Here is a 15729-nt window from a genome sequence, read left to right on the forward strand (position 1 = left end):
AATAAATTAATTAATAGAATTAGAAATGAAAACAGAGAAGTAACAACTGACACTGCAGAAATACAAAGGATCATGAGAGATTAATACAAGCAACCATATCCAATAAAATGGACAACCTGGAAGAAATGGACAAATTCTTAGAAAAGCACAACCTTCCGAAACTGAACCAGGAAAAAATACAAAATATAAACAGACCAATCACAAGCACTAAAATTGAAACTGTGATTTAAAATCTTCAAACAAAAAAAGCCCAGGACCAGATGGCTTTACAGGCAAATTCTATCAAACACTTAGAGAAGAGCTTACACCTATCCTTCTCAAACACTTCCAAAATGTAGCTTTTGACAAAATTCAACACCCATTTATGATAAAAACCTTCCAGAAAGTAGGCATAGAGGTAACCTACCTCAACATAATAAAGGCCACATATGACACATCCACAGCCAACATCGTTCTCAATGGTGAAAAACTGAAACCATTTCCACTAAGATCAGGAACAAAACAAGGTTGCTCACTCTCACCACTATTATTCAACATAGTGTTGGAAGTTTTAGCCACAGCAGTCAGAGAAGAAAGGAAATAAAAGGAATCCAAATCAGAAAAGAAGAAGTAAAACTGTCACTGTTTGCAGATGACATGATACTATACATAGAGAATCCTAAAGATGCCACCAGAAAACTACGAGAGTTAATCAATGAATTTGGTAAAGTAGCAGGATACAAAATTAATGTACAGAAATCTCTTGCACTCCTGTACACTAGTGATGAAAAATCTGAAAGAGAAATTAAGGAAACACTCCCATTTACCATTGCAACAAAAAGAATAAAATACCTAGGAATAAACCTACCTAAGGAGACAAAAGACCTGTATGCAGAAAACTATAAGACACTGATAAAGAAATTAAAGATGATACAAACAGATGGAGAGATACACCATGTTTTTGCACTGGAAGAAGCAACACTGTGAAAATGACTATACTACCCAAAGCAATCTACACATTCAATGCAATCCCTATCAAACTACCAATGGCATTTTTCACAGAACTAGAACAAAAATTTTCACAATTTGTATGGAAACACAAAGGACCCCGAATAACCAAAGCAATCTTGAGAAAGCAAAACGGAGCTGGAGGAATCAGGCTCCCGGACTTCAGACTATACGACAAAGCTACAATAATCAAGACAGTATGCTACTGGCACAAAAACAGAAATATAGATCAATGGAACAGGATAGAAAGCCTAGAGATAAACCCACACAGATATGGTCACCTTATTTTTGATAACGGAGGCAAGAATATACAATGGAGAAAAGACAGCCTCTTCAATAAGTGGTGCTGGGAAAACTGGACAGCTACATGTAAAAGAATGAAATTAGAACACTCGCTAACACCATACACAAAAATAAACTCAAAATGGATTAAAGACCTAAATGTAAGGCCAGACACCATCAAACTCTTAGAGGAAAACATAGGCAGAACACTCTATGACATAAATCACAGCAAGATCCTTTTTGACCCACTTCCTAGAGAAATGGAAATAAAAACAAAAACAAACACATGGGACCTGATGAAACTTAAAAGGTTTTTCACAGCAAAGGAAACCATAAACAAGACGAAAAGACAACTCTCAGAATGGGAGAAAACATTTGCAAACGAAGCAACTGACAAAGGATTAAACTCCAAAATATACAAGCAGCTCATGCAGCTCAATATCAAAACAAGAAACAACCCAATCCAAAAATGGGCAGAAGACCTAAGTAGACATTTCTCCAAAGAAGATATACAGATTGCCAACAAACACATGAAAGGATGCTCAACATCACTAACAATTAGAGAAATGCAAATCAAAAATACAATGAGGTATCACCTCACACCGATCTGAATGGCCATCATCAAAAAATCTACAAACAAAAAATGTTGGAGAGGGTGTGGAGAAAAGGCAACCCTCTTGCACTGTTGGTGGGAATGTAAATTGATACAGCCACTATGGAAAACAGTATGGAGATTCCTTAAAAAACTAAAAATAGGGCTTCGCTGGTGGTGCAGTGGTTGAGAGTCCGCCTGCCAATGCAGGGGATACGGGTTCGTGCCCCAGTCCGGGAAGATCCCACATGCCGTGGAGCGGCTGGGCCCGTGAGCCATGGCCGCTGAGCCTGCGCATCCGGAGCCTGTGCTCCGCAACGGGAGAGGCCACAGCAGTGAGAGGCCCGGGTACCGCAAAAAAAAAAAAAAAACACTTAAAAAAACTAAAAATAGAACTACCATATCACGCAGCAATCCCACTACTGGGTATATACCCTAAGGAAACTATAATTCAAAAAGAGTCATGTGCCACAATGTTCTTTGCAGCTCTGTTTACAATAGCCAAGACATGGAAGCAACCTAAGTGTCCAACGACAGATGAATGGATAAAGAAGATGTGGCACATATATACAATGGAATATTACTCAGCCATAAAAAGAAATGAAATTGAGTTATTTGTAGTGAGTTGGATGGAGCTGGAGACTGTCATACAGAGTGAAGTCAAGTCAGAAAGAGTAAAACAACTACCATACACTAACACATATATATGGAATCTAAAAAAAGAAAAAAATGGTTCTGAAGAACCTCGGGGCAGGACAGGAATAAAAATGCAGACTTAGAGAATGGACTTGAGGACACGGGTAGGGGGAAGTGTAAGATGGGATGAAGTGAGACACATGGACACATGTGAGACGCATGGACACATATACACTACCAAATATAAACTAGATAGCTAATGGGAAGCAGCCGCATAGCACAGGGAGATCAGCTCAGTGCGTTGTGTCCACCTAGAGGGGTTGGATAGGGAGAGTGGGAGGGAGACACAAGAGGGAGGAGATATGGGGAGATATATATATATATGTATACGTGATTCACTTTGTTATACAGCAGAAACTAACACACCACTGTAAAGTAATTATACTCCAATAAAGATCTTTAAAAAATAAATAAATAAAGATATCAGGTATATCCTAACTCTAAAAAACAAAGGCCATGAAACTGGGTCATTTGTGAGACGTGGATGGACCTAGAGAGTGTCATACAGAGTGAAGTAAGTCAGAAAGAGAAAAGCAAATATTATATGATAACGCGTACATGTGGAATGTAGAAAAATGTTATAGATGATCTAAGTTGCAAAGCAAAGAGACAGAGACGTAGAGAACAAATGTATATGTATATGTAAATGTATATACCAAGGGGGGAAATGGTGGGGTGGGAGGCATTGGGAGGCTGGGATTGACACATATACATTATTGACACTATGTATAAAATGGACAACTGATGGAAACATGCTGTATAGCACAGGGAACTCACCTAGCACACTGTGGTAACCTAAATGGGAGGGAGGTCCAAAAGGGAGGGGATATCTTTATGTGTATGGCTGATTCATTTTGTTGTGCAGTGGAGTCTAACACAACATTGTAAAGCAACCATACTCTATTAAAAAAAAAAAAATTCAGGGACTTCCCTGGTGGCGCAGTCGTTAAGAATCTGCCTGCCGATGCAGGGGACTCAAGTCTGAGCCCTGGTCCGGGAGGACCCCACATGCCGCCGAGCAACTAAGCTCGTGAGCCACGACAACTGAGCATGTGCTCTAGAGCCCACGAGCCACAACTACCAAGCCCGTGCACCACAACTACTGAAGCCTGTGCGACTAGAGCCCATGCTCCACAACACGCAAAGCCACCACAATGAGAAGCCTGCACACAGCAACTAAGAGCAGCTCCTGCTCGCTGCAACTAGAGAAAGCCAGTGCGCAGCAATGAAGACCCAACGCAGCCAAAATTAATTAATTAATTAATTTTAAAATTCAATGGGCAAATGAGTTAAACCCTGGTAAGAGAGTTGACACTGCAAAAGTAATAATAACTTTGAATAAAAATAACCAGTGTTTTTTTTTTTTTTTGCGGTACGTGGGCCTCTCACTGTTGTGGCCTCTCCCATTGTGGAGCACAGGCTCCGGACGCGCAGGCTCAGCGGCCATGGCTCATGGGTCCAGCCGCTCCACGGCATGTGGGATCTTCCTGGACCGGGGCACAAACCCGTGTACCTTGCATTGGCAGGTGGACTCTCAACCACTGTGCCACCAGGGAAGCCCAATAGCCAGTATCTTAGAGACTTAAGAAGATATTACATCCTTTGAAAAGAAACAGAGATTTAGAGATTAAATATTTCATCAGCGAAATAAAACATGTATGGTCAGTGACTAAAAGAACGTACATAGCTGAAAAAGGAAAAAGTTCAATGGTTGAACAGAATTTTCCCAGAAAGCTCTAGGGAGAGGTTACATCTAAACAGAAAAAGTATTCAACAAGCATAATATTTTTATACACAACAATGGCTGAAAAAAAGACAACTAAGCAATACTTTTAAAATGAAAAGGGAAAATGGTTTTGGATTACTAATACTCAAGATAGTTCCTCATTTGGGATGGGAACGTTGCAGTTTTACCACCTACAGGAAGAAAATAGGTATAAAATTCCATTTTATCTCAATATAAGATATAGTTGGAGTGATGGGTGAAGTGCAGGAAGGCAAATAACAGTAGAAAAAGAGAATAAAAGCATGTTGGGATTTATTGGATTGTTAAGGACAGACTGCAGATACTGATTAACTCCACATTCATAAATTTTAGTGTATTTCTTAACACTTAAAAGGTAATTACTAGAATAAATATGATGTACAAATCCCAAACAAATTAAGGAAGGAAAGAATGGAAAAGTGCAAGGAAGAAGGGGGAAGATGGTAAGGGATGGGAGAGTTAGAGAAGGGGCATACTCAGTAAGAAAGCATATAAAGTAGAAAATCACAAAATAAGGAAGTTAAGTCCAAATATATCAATGCTTACAATAAATTTTAAAATTTCTCTATTAATATAAAGTTCTCAGATTGGAAAGACAAAGAACATCTAGCAATGCGCTATTGAGAAGAGACAAAAAAAAAATTAAGACAAAAGAGTAAATCTGAAAATAAAAGGGAAAATATAGCAAAAAAAGTATTTTTGCGAAATCACGCATTATAGCAATACTGATGGCAGAGAAGACAGAATTTACAAAACAGCAAATAGATTAAATTAGTACAGCCCATTAAAATCCACCAAGAAATTTAATAATCACAAACTAGTATGAGCCAAACAACATAGTTTTGTGGTGTATGAAACAAATGCTGGTAGCAATAAAATGAGAAATTGTCAAATCCACAGTGATAATGGGAGACAGGCATACATCACTCAGACATCAACAGAGCAAGCAAATGACCGATAAGTGAGATATATGGGCTTGAATAGTAGAATTAATATTTTAACCTAATACGTATATTAATATATATTCTTTTCAAGTACACATTAAACATTCACAAAAAATGGCCATAGATTAGGCCACCAAAAAAACCTCAATATTCAAAACTGAAGAAACATTTCAAGTTACTTTTTCTGAACACAATGCAATAAATTAAAAATTAAGAATAAAAGGAAAACTAAATAGTCTAGCCATATGGGTTAAAAAGAAAATCAAAATTGAAAATTCATAAATAAATATGTGGCACTGAGGACATGACATTTTAAGACCCATGGGATGCAGCTAAATCAATACATAAAATAAAATTTAAATAAATGTGCACATACTAGAAGAGAAGAAAGGTTGAAAGCATTATGATTTTAGACATTTAACTGCAGCTAGAAAAAGAACAACAAGGGACACTGTAGGAAGGAATTAATAGACAATGGACTACCTATTCTTTTCTTCAAGAAACTTGTGAAGTACCAACCATGTGTTGAGTTGAATCAAGTAAAACTTAATGGAAAACTACATTCAAAAGAGCCTGACTAGTCCTGTGTGGGTTACGTTCTCATGCATTTTTCATCACCAAGAAACAGCTTGTGAATGTCGCACTTTACCATCACCCTCCTGAGCCCAAGTTTTAAATAGAAATTTTTAAACCTATATTAAACTTCAGTATAAAATGATCTTCAATGGGGAAAATATTGTGTTCACAGTTCCATTCTAAATTATTTAAAATCATAATGAGAAGTCTGTATGTTTGCTTTTGTGCTCCTTTAAGAATAAATTCAATCTAAATTAAAGAAAAAAAGCAGCAGCAGAAAATGACCTGTTTAGTCTTATTAGAAGATAAACTGCTAATGCGTATTTACAGCAAGGACAAGACACAATCACACAAAATTGGTAATAGATTAGGAAGTTATTATTTTCTCTTCCTAGAAAGGCACAAATAATTTTCTAAAAATGATATATTTTACTCTTCGTAAACTGCCTTATATAAGCGTATGTAATCATTTTAAGACTTAGACCATACTAAAATTACTACCTGAAGAAACTGAATTGAGGAAATTAGAAAAGCAAGGATAATACTCTTTTTTAGAATATATCCCATTTATCCACTAGAAAAATAAAGAGATGCTAATGGCATCTAACTGAATGATTTGGAGGTATTAACTGCCATCGTTAAAGTACATCCTATTAACAATGTGATGGCAGAAAATTAATATTTTGTCTCATTTAGTGGAAAAACAGTCAATGTGATCTGCCTTTGAAACTGATATGTACACACTGTGGAAATATACTGTAAGTTACAGATCTGTAAAATAAGAAGAATCACACACATGTAATGCCTCTCTGAAAGTTATTCTAGTCAATGAAAGAATGGGTCTATGGAACAGGACATGTCTATGAGATAGTCTGCGCTTTAAGAGTTAGATTCTTGTAAAGTTCACCTCCTATTTTAAATACACAGAAATGTTCTGATCTGTAATTATTATGCATATAAATAAGGAAGCTAAATGCCAAGTGTTTAAAGAGGCCAATAATAAAATCCTTCCAATCAAATGACTAAGAATAATTCAGAAGGAGAGGTCCTATTTTGTTTGATAATTGAAGTGCAGGCCTTTGGTTTGCCTTTCTTTTTTCTTGCAACTTTATTAAATCATCACATTTAACTAAAGATGCTAGATCAAGCCAATAGGTAGTCAACCCTAACATTATCTTTGGCTCTTTGATGTCAGGTGCATGCATGGATGGGAAACAGATTTATGGAGCCACTATTCTCTGCTTACCACTTCCCTACTTAGACTGCAGGTTTGAGACAGCACTTTAGAGAAATGGAAATACAGAGGGCTAATCAGCAATTATTAACAGACACTAACTGCAAGAAGATGTAGAATTTAGTGAGATAATGTTAATACATTTTTTTTAACAGAATAAAGGTACAGAGAACTGTCAATTGTCTGGACCAGTGGAGGGGAACATTGGCATGGATAATGAAAAAGCCAAGATAATATTCCAGCTGAATGGTGTTTGTCACCCTGCCCTGAAGGAGATGCTCCTGGCGTGCTCCAATTCATTGTTTGTGCAATCAACAGAAACAACCAGCTAATATCAAGTGTTTACTGTGTTCCATGCTTTGAGTTTATCACTTTAAATACATCACCTAAGTTTAATCCCTATAACACCACCCTAAGGTTGGTTCTATTAGTGTTCCTATTTGAACATGAAGAATTTAAGACTGGAGAAGTAAAGTTACTCATCTAAGATCCTACAGCTAATGGCAGAGTTACAATTCAAGCCAAGTTGATTGGAATTGAGAACATATTTTCTTTACCACTACTACATTGGCAGACGCTTTCCATGGAGACCTAACTCCCACCCAAATGGAGGAGTTATTAAGTCATGCTTGTCTATCGTCCACTGAAACCCCACTCCTAGAAACAAGGATGGGGTTTTTTAGTCAATTTTTATAAACTGCATGAGTATACTTCAGTGTTCACTATAATGATACCATGATATGGTTACAAGAATGTCAACAGTTTTACACTGAATTCATTGAAAATTTACTTTAACCTTCATACATAACCCCTTACTTAAGATTGTTGATGACCCCCTGAATTGTAGGAAAACCACAAGTAAGAACCACTTCTCTATCACATTATACTAATAATTGTGAGAGTGGGTGTGAGGGTAAGGTGGGAAGGATTCAGTCAGAACTATCTGACCTCATCAAACAACAAGGATTTTTGAAGTCAAACCTTCCTGGGCTAATTTTTCTTCTGCCTTTGATCTTCACAACAGGCTCTATCATCCTGCATTTCTAACCCTTTTAGACACAGCCACACCGAGATAATTCATAGTTGATGGATAACTTGGTTACAAAATAGATCTAGATCTAGACAGAGGGAGAGACCCAACCACCACACATGCTAACAACCTGACAAGCGGCTAGTCCCCACAAGAAGGAAGCAATGCCAAAATGAGATCCCCAAGGATGAGCATCTGAGGACTGAAGCGGGCCTCTCATTTTCAAGTCCGCACCATCCTCCTCTCTCTCCAAATTGAGCCTGACTGTCATGGGATGCATTTTTTTTTGGTAAGGAAGATTTTTTTTTGGTAAGGAAGAGAGGTAAATTTGGAGAAATTTACAGAATGTATAGAGGACCTTAATCTAAACCTGAATTTCTGAAAATATGGTCTCTTGAAGCACAGCTCAATGAAATCCCTTCTAAATTGGGCCAGCAAGACAGGCGAGACTCTCCTACAGCACTGCCCATAGTTCTCGCTGTTGAAGGGCACAGCTGAGTCGGAGGAGATGGTAGGAAAAGGGGAGCAAAAGCCTGTCCTGTCAGTGACAGTGCTAATTATGACCCAGGGACTAGGCCCAGGAAGAGTAGGCACTCAAAAATCATCTGAAACAAATAGGATCTGTCAAACACCTCTTGAAATATACCAATTTAAATAAAATCACATTCTTTACATTCTGCCTGAATTTTGAAGTGCCACCGTCTGGACAAAATCAGGAAGTCCAGATGATTGTGATAGTCACTGAGGCCAAGGCACTCTTGATTCCTTGATTTGAGGCATGACTCCTCACATAGACACGACCAGTATGTGAACAGCAGAGAGATGTACACACAGTTGGGAAGATGTGATATTGTACAGTAGTTCCTACCACAGCATTCCAAGAAACAAGAGTGACTACCCTGAGTTCCTCACCAAAACAGGGGCCGGATTGCCACACTGCTACTCATCTTCTCCTTCCTTCTCAACTGTACTCTTGGAGCCTATTCAAGATAACTAATACTTTCAAAGAAATAACAATAAAATAAAGCTATAACATTAATCCTGGTTGCCCTTAGGTAAAGGGTTTCCTTTGATGCTTATCAGCCTTTAAAAAATCTTTAAAAATAACAAAACCTATGTCATAAAACTCTCATGCCACTGAGTATGAAATGATCAAACCCATACACTGCTGGACAGGATGTAAAATGGTGTTGCACAAGAAGTGTAACCACGTCCATTTTCAGCCCAATGAGGAATCGAAAGGAAAATAGTCTTTCCATGAAAAAGAGTATAATAAAATCCCCCCCTCCCCCGTCACTGCAATAGGGGAGAGAACAAAAAGGCAGTAGACAGAAAGGACTCAGAATAAAACAGAATACTGTAGCATCGTGCTAAAAGAGAAAAAGAAACTATTTCCAGCTTGATCAGGAAAGAGCAAAGACCTTTTTCCAGGGCATACTGAATGGAAGCAAAAGTTCCCAAAATGAAAAGAAGCAAAGCACTTTCCACACAAAATAATATAAGCGCCCTGATATACAAGACAGACATCCCAGATTGGATCAGAAAAGGGTAAACCCAATAAGAAACTCTCAGGAAAGAGGATCTAAAGGAAGTTAATATGATAGGAGAGAAACAGTGGACATTTCCAGTTCAACATGGTGGCTTGAATACAAGTATTTATCTCTCCCCCTTACCAATCTGTACTAAAATGACAGTACTAAGTTATAACTCAGAAGGGCAAATAAAATGAATAAGGAGAAGACTGAAGACAAGATACAAACAAAAATTTTGAGATGGGAAACAAATGGACAGGAGGTCACTGACAAGGATGATGACTAAAGGTAGAAACCAGTAAGAACTAAGTCAATTCATACTTCAGAATCCCAGAAACACTCAAGAATTGGAAGTTGAACTTTAAGGAGGGGCTAAAACCAAAATGATAAGTTAGAGTGGATTTAAGGAACAGGTCCTTTCCCCTAGACTCTCCCAGTCAGGTGTCTGCCTATCCCTGATCCCAGCAGAGGTTTATTCTCTGAAGAGGTTGAACTTGAGAGGCTCAGAATTAGGACATCAAGCATAATGAAAACCAGGATGAACAGTAAGACTGAACAAAAAAATGAAGCATAAAAAAGGCATTGAGCCCCATCTTGATCATCTCAGGAAACAAACTGCAGCTAGGCTTACCTATCCTCAAAACTAGATTGGTCCATCAGCTTTGGAGGAATGAAGGGACGTCTCCTGACAGCAATTTGGAGATCAACCAGTCCAGATTGGATCAGGACAATGGAGAACCACAAGGAAAATTTCAGGGGGAAGAAAAACTGACAGATTATCTGATTCTGATTTATTTCAGAGGAGTTTTCTAGTTTTATCAAATAGTTTGAGGCCTCAATTTGTGATTAAAATTCTATTAATTAACTGTATTAATTATGAACAAATGAAAAGAAGAGGCAATTATAACTAGGAAAATCAAAAATTTTTGCAAGGAAAGAAAGTTAATCATAGTACACTATGTGATCTCACTAAGAACAGTATTTACATCATCTTAAGATTGTAAATACTGTATACAAATTAAAGCCAAAAAGTAGGGTAAACATACTTGGGGATAGGAATAGAGCAGAGAAAATCCCATCTCGATGTGTTCCTTTGTACCCTGTAACTCAGGTAGTTACATCTAGAGACTTGTTCAGATTCAGGCTTAATTCTATTGGTGGTTATTGCATACTCCCATGAGGACATCATAACCTCTGATGTCCCTCTTTTGAGGATGTTAGCAGGTATTGATAATCTTTGCCTAGATGTATTAATTCTTCAGGGGTTGCCAAATGGTGATTCCTAAATCTATTATTCTTTCTTGATTTATTAGTGGGATTACTCCTAAAAGAGAAATTTCCCTTCATCAATGACTAGATTACCATGAGGTGAATTTCATATAGAAATCACTGAAAATAAATGCTTAGTTATTTGATTTATTTGCCAGTTTTCAACACTAATTCTTATTTGTTTTTATAATGGTATCTATTGGGTTTTGTATATTAATGTTATAACCTGCAATTTGGCTAACTTCTCTCACTGTTTGTAGTATTTCCACTGATTCTTTTTGTTTTTCTAGATATATCATCATAAATCTGCAATAACGATAATTTTGCCCCCCTCTAGCTTACTTTCATTATCTGTAGAGATGGTATGCTACTCGTTACTCTCTCTCTCTTTTTTTCATAGTTTTGTATGGGATTCAACCAATAATTTTTCTATTGGTTATTTTTCAGTAAAATGAATTTTTCAGTAATTTGAGAGGCATATGGCCAAGATAGCTTTTCTAGCTTTATGGAATGAAATTCTTTTCTCTGTTCCATGAATTGAAAAAGAAAAAAATGACAATCTCACACACACTGAGCTTTCCCCATTTGTTTCACTTCAACACTTCTTTCTGGACTTTCTCTTTCCCTTTTGCCTTACTGAACCTTCCCTGCACAGAAGTCTACTCCAGCACTTTCTACTCAGTGCAGGGCTTTGTCCTGAAAAGGTGCTTCAATCTGATGTTCTAGGGAAGTCACAGGAGGAAGACCAGCAGACACCCCATGGTCTCTGTGCACTCATGCACTCACAGGTGCCATCCAAGTCCCCACCCAGGTGCTGTTGCTGTCCTAAGAATGGCCCAATGAGCCACCAGTACGTACCTGATGGCAATTTTGGGGTTTCCTGGATCTGAGAGTAGGCCCTAGTCCCCTGGCCTTCCCTGAGCTTCCTCCCTCTCACTTTCTGATACCACATGGTTCTTAAAATTGTTCATGGTTTGTTCCCCTCACTCCTAGTTTGAGGTTCATGGAGAAACCTCGTCACCTATATTTGTTGTTGATGTTATCCATTGGTTTTGGTTTTACTGCACTAGTTGCTCTCTCTAATTATATGAAGGGGTTTCTAACCCTACGCCACTGCCATGCTCCCTGAGTCCTCTCCTATCTGACGTGTACACACTGCTATATTTAAAATGGATAACCAACAAGGACCTACTGTATAGCACAGGGAACTCTGCTCAATATTATCTGACAATCTAAATGGGAAAAGAATTTGAAAAAGAATAGATACATGTATATGTATAACTGAATCACTCTGCTGTACAACTGACACTGACACATTGTTAACAATCACCTATACTCCAGTATAAAATAAATGAATAAATACAGAGAGAAATACAGAACGCATCAGACAAGTCTCAGCTTTCTTTGACAAGTATTTTAATTAACTCCTTATTAAATATTAAAAATCCCACTGTTATTATTCATACTATGATGTACACACTGACTTGATGACCCCCAGTAGCAGTAAGAACACCCAGCACCCAGTCTTAGTTTCTAAATACCACTCTTCAATCAAAGGAGACAGGGATCTTTGGAGAAATGGCTGATTCGAGGTCTGGGGCTGGAAAAACACAGTGTAAGTCAAGAGCAACTTGTAGGACAAGAAAGTAAGAAAGTGTTCAAAAAACAAAGGGATGAAGACATCTCTAAAGGACACAGGGGCCAAGCTAAAAGAGCTCCCAGTGACCAAAGCAGGAACAATTTGAGTAACAAAAGAAATAATGTACCACTGGATAATAACTAGGATTGCAGGTACAATACAGGATAACTAGCTAAATTTGATTTTCATATAAACAGTGAATAATTTTTTAGTATAAGTATGCTTCGTTGCAATATCTCAAGTGCCAATTTCTATATATCACGTAGACTGACATATAATAATATTAAGATAACTATATAGTAAAATGTATGTAATTCTCTTTCCATTACAGAAGCTTAATTATTCTTCAATGATTCTTTTCATTTCTTCTAAATGATACTAAATCTAAAAGTTCTCCCAGGAGTTAGTGCTGTATCTGTGACCTAAATGGACACTACCTTGCAATCATAGACAAGATTACAGGGGCCAATTTGAGGAAAGCCAAGATAATCAATTCTCCTCATAAATGTTGCATTAACAAATTTATTTTCGATTCATTAACAAAAAAATGTGACACAAGATTTGTGAGGTATCATACACTTTAATTAAACTGAATTAAACTGTCAATATTCTCCTAGCAGCTGACATCTCTTGCTCTGTTTCGGCCCTCATGGAATTTAATATTTAAAATTTGTGAAATGGAATATGTTTCTTAGCAAGATGACAGAATCAAAATTCTCTTAGCTTTCTTCACTTACCCTTTAAACTCTTAGACCATCTATGTCAAGAAGTTCTTAAGTGTGGGTTAAATTAGAAAATTACTTAATTTCAAAAGATCATAAGTTTTTTTTTTTTACAATGTTAAATGCAGGCCAGTCTTGGAAATATGAGTTTCAGTAAAACTTCTACAGTCAAAAAGCAGCAATCACCTCAGAACTTTATACCTCCTTGGGTCCAAAGGCAAGACTTGCTTTGATATAGTTTGGGCGTAGAAAATTTCACTGTGATGAAAAGGATTTCTCTTTAAGATCAGTTTCAATGTCTAGCTCGTAATTTGTAGACTATTGACAATGAGAACAAACTGGAGTAAGACAAGTGAACACATTCTAACATGTGCCCTGGAATGAAATTCTTTGTGAATCTGCCAAATTCAAAACGACCCTTACTGCCCGCAAACACAGTGAAGTTCAAACATCCTCTCCAGGCGTTCAAAATAGCAAAGGATTTTTAATTATAAATTCCTCTAACTAGAAACAACTAGAAAGAAAATAATCTTTCCCAAAATAAGTTGAATCATTTCTCATTTGCTTGTTGGGTGCTTATGAATAAAGAGTCTGTATATAGTTGGCACTTGCGCGTGCCTGCGCTCTTTCTTCCAAAAACATTAAACCACCTAAGGAGACAATGCATAATAATGTACTGATAAAGCCACCTGCTGTCTTCCTGCACAGCATGCCGCTATTATAAGAGGGACACTTTTGGGCTTCCCTGGTGGCGCAGTGGTTGAGAGTCTGCCTGCCGATGCAGGGGACACGGGTTCGCGCCCCGATCCGGGAAGATCCCACGTGCTGCGGAGCGGCTGGGCCTGTGAGCCATGGCCGCTGAGCCTGCGCGTCCGGAGCCTGTGCTCCACAATGGGAGAGGCCACAGCAGTGAGAAGCCCGCGTACCGCAAAAAAAAAAAAAAAGAGGGACACTTTTTCTGTTCACCCACTGATAAGTGACCAAGACTGCACTTACCGAGCTGGGGCTGGAGTGCCGCCGAACTTTAGGAGACTCTTTGCCAGTGGAGGAGGCCTTAAAGTTAATGCAAGCATTGTTCTCAGAATGCACCCTCTTAACTTGATTAGTTGGTTTCTCAAATGGGTCAAAAGTGCTCTGTGTCCTCTGAACCCTGACTTTTTTATCCTCAGGAATTGTGTCCAGGGGTTTGATCACTGAGTCCATTCCCGGGCAGTTCCGTGTAGACATCTTTGTGACACATATCTGGGAAAAAAAAGAAATTAAACTCAACCTCTCCACTGAAACTTTAATATCACTAAACATGCTGATTTGTTATCCTAGAAAGCATGCCAATTTTGATTCCAGGAAATACCCCGAAAGGCCACAGTTTAAAAGCTACACTAGCTTAAACCTCAATATGAAAAATTCCTCAAAATCATTCTGCTTATACTCACTTAGGGCTGACACTAAAATTGCTATCCCTAAAACAGGAAGCTTAAGGTCTCTACTGCTAGCGCCCTAAGGTGGTTCTTGAACTCTGTCACATATTTTACCATCTGACTGCAACTGGGATTATTTCTGAATCATTAAAAGTTGGATAAGTTGCCTTAAAACAAACAAACAAACAAACAAAAACAGCTGAACTAAATCAGATGGGCATTTTAACTGATGCGCCACCATGGAAGCAGCTAACACAGCTAGAGAAAGTCATTATGTTCGTCAACACTTTAATGCTTGAATACATGTTTAAAATCTGTCCCAATCTTGATTTCATCTCCAAACTTGAATGGAGCATATGAAAAGGCTAAAAGGTAGAGATAGTAAAAGTTGAAAACAATGTTTATTCTTTTTTCTTTTTTTTAACATCTTTATTGGAGTATCATTGCTTTACAATGGTGTGCTAGTTTCTGCTGTATAACAAAGTGAATCAGCTATACATATACATATATCCCCACATCCCCTCCCTCTTGTGTCTCCCTCCCACCCTCCGTACCCCACCCCTCTAGGTGGTCACAAAGCACCGAGAGCTGATCTCCCTGTGCTACGCGGCTGCTTCCCACTAGCTATCGGTTTCACATTTGGTAGTGTATATATGTCCATGCCACTCTCTCACTTTATTTTGTTCATATTACTCCACTAAACCCCGATTTCCTTCTCAACTTCATTCATTCTCTTACTGCATAGTCTGCCCCCCTCTCTCATTTTATTTCAGTCTCTTTGACTTTTGCTCCTTGTTTTCCACTTTACGTTCTAACTCTTTCATTCTCCCTGTATTCTGGAGACTTTGTTTTTCTTTTTAAGTAATTTTATGGCCTCTAGCTTGCCTGTAAAGCTAGGTAACTTTATTATGCTGTTTAGAGAAAAGACAACTCTGAAAATGCTTTTAAAGTTTTTTTTTTCTTCTCGTGAAAAGTTTCCATATCCTTATTTAAGAAGGCAGGAAAACAGACAGTATCTAAGAAAACCCCATATTGTTAAAGTA

At 37.9% G+C, this 15729-nt stretch overlaps 1 protein-coding gene across 10 annotated transcripts in view; it reads right to left on the minus strand.

Annotated features, from left to right (window-relative positions):
- The window catches only part of CDK14 (cyclin dependent kinase 14), a 591667-nt gene that overhangs the window by 433867 nt on the left and 142071 nt on the right, over positions 1–15729 (minus strand). For all 10 annotated transcript variants that reach the window (XR_013829689.1, XM_079931296.1, XM_079931294.1 and 7 more), the window contains one exon: positions 14265–14510. Coding sequence is in view for 9 of the 10 variants with exons in the window: in XM_079931296.1 (XP_079787422.1) it covers positions 14265–14510 (246 nt within the window). In the remaining variant the exon portion in view is untranslated. The remainder of the gene's footprint in view (positions 1–14264; positions 14511–15729) is intronic.

Source organism: Stenella coeruleoalba, assembly GCF_951394435.1.
Source record: "Stenella coeruleoalba genome assembly, chromosome: 9".
Classification (NCBI taxonomy): Eukaryota; Metazoa; Chordata; class Mammalia; order Artiodactyla; family Delphinidae; genus Stenella; species Stenella coeruleoalba.